The 10,389-nt window shown below is 33.4% G+C and overlaps 1 protein-coding gene across 1 annotated transcript; it reads right to left on the reverse strand.

The window, feature by feature from the left end:
* Nucleotides 1–2,400: 2,400 nt before the first annotated feature.
* On the reverse strand, nt 2,401–10,001 carry LOC132039887 (probable receptor-like serine/threonine-protein kinase At5g57670). The gene is made up of 7 exons (XM_059430438.1): nt 9,609–10,001; nt 8,948–9,202; nt 8,456–8,613; nt 8,209–8,288; nt 7,973–8,108; nt 7,458–7,607; nt 2,401–2,847 (listed from the first exon to the last, which is right to left on the reverse strand). Exons 1-7 carry the CDS (start codon nt 9,805–9,807, stop codon nt 2,677–2,679), a joined length of 1,149 nt encoding a protein of 382 aa, XP_059286421.1. The 5' UTR covers nt 9,808–10,001; the 3' UTR covers nt 2,401–2,676.
* Between the last annotated feature and the right edge of the window lie 388 nt (nt 10,002–10,389).

A 10,389-nucleotide genomic window follows, 5' to 3' on the forward strand; every position in this document is an offset into this window, starting at 1 on the left:
CTTCTAAATAGTGAAGGCTTGAAGATTGACTCTCCTTTGCTTTGTCCTGTAGGTAGCGCATCCCTCATCATTATCTTCTCCAAGGTGTTAACCTTTAGAGGAGAACCTCCTTTGATACCACTTGTTAGGTTGCACGACCTACTGCCTATCCTATGCGCCTCCAATTCTCGCTTATAGGACGTAACACATTAATGTACCTGTTCTATGCTACTGTTTTTGCGGAATAAAACTGTAGGTAAGTAAAGGACACACAATAGTTACGTGAAAACCACCCAACTCAAAAGGTGATAAAAACCATGACCTACAGACCTTAGGATTTCCCTAACAATTTTGTTACAACTGGGCCAACTGCAGATTAAGTTACACACTCTACAACCTAATCCTTACAACATCCTTGATACCCAAACTCTAACTAGCAAGCTATCTCCAAGTAGTAAACTTCCTACTTGGAGTAACAATTGTTTTATATCTAATTTGATGCTTCTATAATAAGTTGATAAAGATACATTTGATAGCACAAATCTAATACATAAATCTAGACTTCAAAACTGGGAAACACTATTTAGTAAAACAGCTTCATCGATCCTTCTCTGTGCAATAGGCAACCCCGGATTCTTGAATATATCTTCTTCACTCAATATTTTGAATGCTCTATTTGTGGGTGCGCAAACATCTTCTTGGAAAGACCTGGGTATTTATGACATTGAATATCAATAGGTCGGTTAACACAAAACCCTGTCCTAGACAGTCAATGACATGTAATAGGGTTTGTGTAGTATTTGGATTCTTGCCTTGTTGAGTCTGCTTCTAATACGTGTAGAAGGCTTACTAATCCCTACAAATATAGAAAGAAATCTTTCATACTTGACCGCCAAGTTCTTTTGCATAATTCTGCAAATCCTAGTTGTTGTAGGACTTGCCCTAGAACATGTTCACGAACCTGTTTCATCCACCTAGTTCGCCTGCCTCTAAATCTTTACATTGTCTGAGATAGAATATGTTCTTGTACCTATTCCACCAATCTCTTTCATTTTTCATCCATTGAAATGCTTTTGAGATCTTGGCTGGAACATGTTGACAGTAATTCGCCATACAACCGTAAGTTTCTCCGTGCTCGCACTCGGTCAACTCTTCTCTATCTTTCATTAAAGCCTCTGGAACTATATTCTTCTTCTTCATTCAGATTTATTTCTTGCCTGAATACATCATGTCTTCAACCTTAACTCACTCTAATTTTGTTCTTGCTCTGTAATAGAACCTATTTGCAAAACTGGTTCTTCTGTTACCCTGATTCATATGCTTTGTCTGGAAACTCTTTAGCTGGACACTTTCTTCCTTCTAAACATGTCTTCTGAGTCTAAGTCACTTCACCTCTCCTCTCTTCATTATCTCACCACTGATCACTGCTGGGTCATTCATCCATTGTATCTGATGACCTTGTGATCATCCCTCTTCTGCATATGATGACTCCTTGGTATAGAACATGTTTGCACACTTGTTTTATTTCATCTACTTAGCTACTTCTTCCACTGAGTCATCTTATCCCCTTTGCTCTACATGTGCCTTTGTGATAGAATATATACTTCTTCTGATCTCCATTTCTTCATTGCAATATACACTTGCTTTACTTTGCAATGGAGCATGTTAGTGGACCTGTTCTAACCACCTGTGTTGTTTGCCTTTTTAGACCTTTTACATTGTCTGAACCTCTACTTCGCTTCAGCCAGCTATCTTAATGTCTAGTCTGTCAATCATCAAAACTACATACATGGCTTTATGCCAACAAAATGCTAATTATGGTATATTGTATACTACGTATATGAGGGTGGTGTATTAACGAGTGACGAGCATTTATGCGAAACTGGCGTGACATATTAGGGTTATATGACTATTGTGCCTACTTTTCATGTCTTAATTGTTGCATGACTATTTTGTAGCACACATTATTATGTCATTTTTATGCATTTATCACTATGCATCATCTGTTCAGCTTAGTTATATCCAGTTGTTTCTGTTGGATTATGTTTTCTTTTGGCTCCACAGGCTCTACTAAGTATTTTAAAATCAACCCTTGTCATTACTTTGTTGGGGTTGGCTGATGATACCTACTAGGTACGCGTTGTTTATGTATTCATACTACATTTGCTATATAGTTTTTGCAGATATTGATTTATGTGGTGGCGGCGCTCGAGAGTGGTTGTAGGGTTTGATTTGGAGATATCAGGGTGAGTTGCTTGGCCAATTCGCAGCACTATGGACTCCATCCTTATCTATTAGTTGTTGTAGATGTTCTTAATTCATATCGCCAATTATCGGGGGTTTATGTATTTTCCGCACTTATGACATTATAGTTATCCAATATCCAAGAAAAGTGCGTCTAATGAACATGGATACTTGATATGGAGTCACGAAGTATATATATCAGTATCAATGATATCAATTATTCCAATCGTTTTATTTTACATATGGACATTAATTAACTAAATGCGGGTTTTTGTAAAGTAACAAACATAAATCCGAAGTTTCAAAACCTCAAAATTTAAAATTTAGTGTAGTACTATGACTAGTAAACTAACCCCCTAAGTGTTATCTATAAATGTCTAGCACTTACATATACAGTTATGTAGTACTCTCATAAATACTTTAGCAAATGATGTTGAATATGTGGATATGAATTTATGAGCTTCTGGTTGAGAATGTGGCATGTGGGGAAGTTGAGAAGGAACTATCACATTCACATTCACATTCAAGATCCTCAAAACCCCAAAACTCTTCTTGTTCTTCGTCCTCTTCTGGCATTTTCCATTTTTCTTTATCAACTTCACCTCCCAATATTATCTCCAGAATCTGTCATCAGACAAAGGTCAACATCAGTCAGTTTAAACAAACACCTTTTTAGAAAAATACATCCTAAACTAAGAAAATTGATAACGTTATCCACAGTTATACAAGCACAAAGAGTGGTCTACATCTTGTACAACGAATATGCAACATCAAATTGCACTGTTTATGATAATTGTTCTGGCATTATCATCGTTGCTCCACGAAAACTAAAAGACTTTTATGTGTCTATTCTACTATTTATGGCCACCTTTAATTAGTCGCCATAAAAAGTCTCTTTTCTTATAGTGTATAAAGAGGTATTTTAAACATTTGCGTTCCTAAATGGGAAATGAAGAGATTTTCTGAGAAATATCAGGAATTTTTTTTTTTTTTTGCACAAATAGCTAGGACATTTGCAGAAACAAATTCAATCGAATCAAAATGTAGTTCTTTTAATTCATTCAAAATGTGGTGTGTAACTTCTCTTACATTATTTGCAAAGTTTTGAAAAGGATCGCATTTCTATTAAAATCTAGAGTAGGGCGTCGATGAAATCATACAACTGCCATACAGTAAGTTTTAATATGTTACACTGAAAATTCTTTTCTGTTTTCGTACTTTCTTTTTTTGTTGTTAAATGGATGCATAACATTAATAACTAAGTAACGTTATTAGAGATAGACGCGCGTTTTAGCGCAAATAAGTTGCCCAGACAGCCCAAAACATTATACATGCCAGTTGCATAACATTGGTTTCATAAATGAGTTTAAGTTGGACCCTTCGAAGTCAAAACCACCCTTTTATTTTCCATTTTATGAAACGTTTAAATAAAATATTTACCCAAAGAGTAATAACTTAGTCGAGACTCGAGACTATGACTTCATGCGTAAAATGTTAAATCTGAAATCTCAATGTTCTTAGAGTTATAATATGTCAATATAAGCAATTAAATGAAAGCCATTGGCGAGGGGAAAAAAATGAAAGGCGTTGTTATTAAACTAGTGAGCCATAATTCTGAAAACATAAATCTTTTTGAGTTTATCCATTATACATGCATATCACTATATCAGCATATGTTACTAGTCTTCTTACTAGAGTTAATAACTACACTATTCTTGAACATTTCAAGACTCTAAACACGAATTCTTTCCTCCAAATATGAACGACTTCCCCAGAATGATACTACCATGGCCCACATAAAGCATATTCTAGATCAAAGGTAAAGATGTGCACTTTATATATCTAACGTGTAACGTAAATCTTTACTTTTCTGGTAACTTGAATTTTATAATTTCTATATAGTAGTTCTTCAAGATGTCTTAGTAATCTTCCAAATAACCAATCATTATCGTAATTCAAACATATTATTTTTGTTGTGTTGTAATTATTGCAGCTTTATTCTTATAATTTATGATTTTAAGCCAAGAATAAGTCAAATTATGTCATGTCAAGTGAGACATAAGCAACAATAATGTAGCGAGTCTTCCTCGTTAATGTGCCGATCTATGAAAGCAATGAACAAATAAAGAAAACAAAGATGGGAAGAACAGGCTGATAATTAATACAGTGATGTTTTATCTCTATGATTGAGAGAGCAAGTGATTTAGTGAAAATTTTGAAGGACCCATATTATATATGATTTTGGACGCTTTCTTTGTCATACCTCTGGATGCTCTTTCTAATCAAGTTCTTAGATAACTTCTTAATAAAACTATAAAAGGATGAGTTTGGTGAGAAGAAACAATCAAAATTATTGTAGAAGAAATACAAATTAAATGCTTCACGTCAAACACGACAAAAATGACTAAATAACTTGCTTTAATTGCAGCACGCCTCTGGAAAGTGATTTCTAAAAATAATTGAAAAAATTGATGGTTTTTGTATTGAACTGCACAGATGTCATCAAGTTTTTAATATGCATTCGGCGTGGTCAACTTTGGAAGTTTGTCTTACATGGCATGAACCGATTTATCTCACGTGTAATTTTACTTCATTTTTCGAAATAATTTTTATAGTGATGTGAATATCATTTATCATGTCAAAAAAGTATTTTAATTTTCTTCAATTTCCAGTTTAGCTATTCATCTAAAGTACCGATCCAATACTAATCTAAATTGGGCCGGGTAGATCCACTAAGGTATAAAAGCACTTCCTTGTAGAGTGGTTTCATTTTCAGTGTTCTAACCCGATATCTCTGGTTAGAATAAACAATACTAGAACTAGAGTTTTTTCTTACCGATATTCAGTGAAAAATTTATTTAATGAAATATGATTTTTCCATCTCATTCTCACTGAACCGGCTCAATAGGAAATGCATGGTGGAAAACAAGTTCCCATTGAAATGTTAGGAAACTTCCTAATTTTTTCGTGTGAAAAAGTTAATTTTTTTTTTCACTAATTCAATCAAAATATGTGAGTAAATTTCAGTGGGAAAATAGTGATTTTTAGTAGTGGAAGGACTTTTGTCAATCCACCACTCTTTGATGGTTGTATTTTACAAATTGGGAATCATCTTGAAAATACTACGAGTTAAATAAGTTTTACCATTAAAAGTGAAAAAAGTAAATTCCTTTTTCCTTTTTAAGATTTTGGAAGATTGTTAAAGTTTAAAATGATTCTTTCTTTCTTTGTTGAGATATTTACTCACACGGACAAAACTTTATATGGGAGTTTCGCAGCTCAAGAATTGATTTGACTCATTGGAATTAGCTTCTCAAAAATTTCTTCAAGAAACTTTTAATCTTTTAAATTACTGCAAAAAAAAAAAAATCAAAATAATAATAATAATAATAATAATAAAATAAAAACTTGTTCTAAATTTTGGCTTTTTAAGATTTCAAATAAATGTTTGAAACATTAACATAAAAAAGCAAAAGAATTGATAATTCAGTTTAAGATAAGAGGAAGTATTAAGGTCCTTATCAGGGAAGCCTAAGCAGGTGAGAAGAATTTGCAGTTTTTAGGTGAATTGCCTAATTAAATTACAAGAATGCTTAGCCTACACTCATAAAACTAAAGAAAATGATGTCCATCTTAAAAATTCAATCCATCTGTCAGAAGAATTCCTTTAAATAGCAAACATATTAAAAGTGGGTAGATATATAGACAGGGGGAATAATGCATTCTTGAAAGAATTATTGTATACGCTGTGAGAAGATTGAGACAACTTGGAATTGATTCAGTTGGCCAACCTAGGAGAACAAGACAAATAGAAACTAGAAAATAATACTACCAAATATTTTACTTTATGCAAGCTGGAAGGATATTCCAACATTATTAAGGGTATCCTATGAAGTAATAATAATTGGAATTACTCGTTAATTATCGTAATAAACCATATTTAATTAAAGGAATAATTACTTGGTTCATTTTCCAAAGGGAAAATGACAATTTTAGTCTTGTGTTATAGCTTTATTTAGACATGCGATTTTGATCCTTAACGATTATTTATTTCAATTTTGAAAAGGCATATTTAACTTTCAATTAACATAGACATGCGATTTTAGTCCCTCAAACTAACGGAAGTTAAAAAATTAACGGAACGATTATTTATTATCAATTTTGAAAATAAAAGAAAATAAAGGTAAATGTGTTATGAAACCTAGCTGCCATTCTAAAGTATCCATGTAGAGGTTTTTCATTGCCTACTCATCCCTCTTCAATTCTATCTTTTCGACTTTTGGCATTCTTAATCCATCAAATTGGATCCGCATCTTTCTTGTCCGATCTTGAAGAACATTACTAAAATTTCTTCTTTTCTTACCTTTGTATAATTCTGTATTTTGACAAATAATCTTTTTAATAAATTTGATTTAGGTTTACCATTTAAGGAGGAATGAGTATATTTGTGTTGCAAGATCATGACTCTCAAGACTCAAAAGGATAATTCAACTATTTTTTTAAAAAATATCACGACTATAAAAAAAAAATTGAAAATTTAACCTAAGGATTCTCCAACAAGAAGATGCTGATGGAAGTTACTAAGGAATCTCCCATTTTTACCTTGAAATTCTAAAGAAGAAGAAGAAGAAAACATAGAGTCAAGTGATCCTTTGAGCACTTACCATTGAATCGTAGCTCCAAAACTCATTTTTCATTTTGTTTTTCTTTTTTTAATTTGTTTTTAAATGTTAAATCCGTTAAGTTTTTAACTTCCGTCGGTTTGAATGACTAAAATCGCACGTTTATGTTAATTGAAGGTTAAATATGCTTAGTCAAATTGTACAAGGATTAAAAATGGAATACAGCTATAACACAGGGACTAAAATCGTCGTTTTCCCTTTTCCAAAACAGATACTTAGTAGTTATTTGTGTTTTGAATCTTCTGTTTAATTACTCCTAATTTTCCAAATAAAAGATCTCGCAAATTCGCACCATTATGGTGCTTAAAATCATATTTTGTTTCCATTCAACAAGTCTAAGCAAACACTAGTATATAATAATATCAATTATCGATTTTCATTTTGCCAGATTTAGACCTTGTAAGTTGTATCTTCAAGTGCATTTCAGCCTTTTTTCGTGAATAATCTTAACGCTTTTTTTATTTATTTTTTTGTCTGATATTATGTTATGAGTTGCACTACTAAACTTTTAACTGCGTAAAGACAAAGGGGAAAAGAAATAGTATAAATTACCTCACTCATGGTAGGGCGCCATATAGAAGAAGCACGAATGCAAAGAGAAGCAGCAAAGGCAAGTTTACAAAGCTGTGTGGAATCAAATGTCCCTTCTAGCCCAGGATCAACAACTTCTTCTATAACTCCTCTGCTCAAAAGAGGTTTTGCCTGTAAAATAAAATACGAATTAAAGCTCATGTAAGTACTGTTGTTGCAAATTGTTACAAATTGTTGCTCTTAGTGGCGAATTTAAAAGGCAGAATACATAGATAAACACTTAAATTTGACATCTACTGTCAGTTGAACACTCCAACTTACAAATTGATCATCTAGACACCTCCAAAATTTATGTGCCACGTCAGCATCGTGTGTCCACGAGACATAGTGGGGACAAGTTGAGGTGTCTAGATTTGCAGCCAATTGAGGTGAAATTAAGGTGTTTATCTATGTATTATGCCAATTTATAATTTAGAAGCTATGGTTCGAGTCTAGAGACTAATGAAAAAATTCAAGAAAATGACAGTATTGATTACCCAGCTATGTAAGCTTTGATGGGAATTGTCAACTGGCTTTTTCCCCGAAATGAGCTCCAAGCAGAACACTCCAAATGCAAAAACATCTGTCTTTTCGTCAACTACTCCATGCATGAAATATTCTGGTGCTAAGTGCCTGCATAAATACCATATACTGTTAGATTAAAGTTTATTTAGCCATTTAATAAAGGGGGCCATTTGTTACATTTTTTCCAAATGGCTTAGGATTACATTACCCAAAAGTCCCTTCAATTGGAACAATGGAATGATGGGTCCATTGTGATGGAAGCCATTTTGCCAGTCCAAAATCTGATATCTGTCATTTCAGCCAACATATAATTAATGAACCAACATGCACTACCCGTATTCTATCAAACTTGGTACAACAATTTAGTCATAGAGTGCAACACAAATATTGCTCTAACATTATTACTAGCAGTAATTAGTGGCCTAGTGAAATTTGAAATAATATCTCAAAGATACCTGTGGCTCATATTCCTCACTCAACAAAATGTTCGAAGCCTTGATATCCCTGTGAATTATTCTTCGAGGACAAGTTTTATGCAGATAATATAAACCTTTTGCAGTTCCAACTGCAATCTTGTACCTTGTTTCCCAGTCCATAGTGGCTGATTTCTCATCTGACATTGGGCAGAAGATTTAGTCGGGGTTTGGACATAAAAAATATTAAATTTGAAAAGAAAAAAAAAATAGTATTTGAAAAAAATTTGAAAAATGATATTTGAAAATTGGAGTAGAATTTGAACATATGAATACAATTTGGAGTGAAAAATATGTGAAAACAGATATTTGGAGTTTTTCTAATTCCGAAAAATTATAACAATTCTATGTCCAAATATGATTCCAGAAAAAAGCGAAAATTATCCATAACCAAACGGGCCCTATATTGAAAAAGAAGGAAAACTCTAGATCTTTGAAATTATTGGAATTTTTCAAGGAAGTAGAGTATACTACCATGGAGAATAGAAGCAACAGAGCCTTTAGAGGAAAACTGAAAAATGAGATAAAGTCCATTTTCAATACAACAACCAAGCAGTGATGTCACATTGGGATGACACACGTGACCAAGTGTCCCAATTTCTGTCAAGAACTCTTTCTCTTTTCTCTCATCATCGGTCGCTTTTGTCAGCATTTTTACAGCTATTGCTTCCCCATCTTCTAATACTCCTTTGTACACCTCTGCATACCCTCCTCTCCCAACAATATTTTCTGAAACATTGAAATTATTAATTAGAAAACAAAAAGTTGCTATGATCATAATTCATATGTAAATTTAATACTACTTTGAGTTATTGGTCAAGTTGTATTCTGTCCAAATTATGAACAAAGAACAGCCCAATGCACAAAGCATCCCGCATTAGTAAGGTCTCGGGAAGGGCGCACCCAAGGGGTGTGATAATTGATATAGACATGCTTCCATGACCCGAACCGGTGACCCGTAGATTACACGGAGATAACTTTACTGCTGCTCCAAGACTTTCCCAAACAATGAACATAGAAAAGAAAAAAAGAAAAAAATTACGTTCATTTGGAACTCACTGACTCAAGATTTTTGATTTCCCTTTAAGGGGCTAAGATACGGGGAACAACAAATTTCTGTAAATAAGAAGATAACCTGAACTGAAATCATTGGTGGCACGAAATATTTCTTGAAAAGAGAAGCATTTCCATGTGGGTCGACGAGGTATCTGTGTTGTATTATTTTGTTCTACTTCTTCATTGAAAGGACAAGCTTTTGGGAAATCACCATCAAAACTACTCTGCCTTCCAAATGAGAATAACCTCTTTAAGCTACCTGTACGAACGTATCTCATCTCCTCTGTTTTTTTGTTGGTAAAGTGTCTATGATAAAATATATTGCAGAGAGAATTAAGTACAGATGAGAGGGTTAGAAGAGGACATGGTTATAAATGTCATCAATGTTTTATTATACGTAACAACAAGAGTAGAGTTGTATCCCCACATCCCTGCTGGGTTTCTCCCCATAGAGGATTAGATGGCCCTTTTTATCTGTTTTCTTGTTGTATATTTAAAGACTGAGGGGCGTGAAATTTGGGTCTTTTCACTTCATCCCTGGGACCACTCCCTCAATTTGCATTATGTTTTTAATATACCCACACCAATTTTTGTTTCTAACTCTACATTGCATGTATATTTATTTCTTCGGGCGGCCAAAACAGTTACTCCCTCCGTCCCAATTTATATAATACAATTTGACTAGGCACGAAATTTAAGGAAAAAAGAAAGACTTTCGAAATTTGTGACCCAAAACAAGTCGTAGATATTTGTATGGTTGTAAATCACTTCATTAAGGGTAAAAGGGAAAGTTTCAAGTTAAATTATTTCAAAATATAAAAATGTATCATTCTTTTGGTATTTAACTAAAAATGAAAGTG

This window comes from Lycium ferocissimum, chromosome 12, assembly GCF_029784015.1.
Source record: "Lycium ferocissimum isolate CSIRO_LF1 chromosome 12, AGI_CSIRO_Lferr_CH_V1, whole genome shotgun sequence".
In the NCBI taxonomy this organism is placed as follows: Eukaryota; Viridiplantae; Streptophyta; class Magnoliopsida; order Solanales; family Solanaceae; genus Lycium; species Lycium ferocissimum.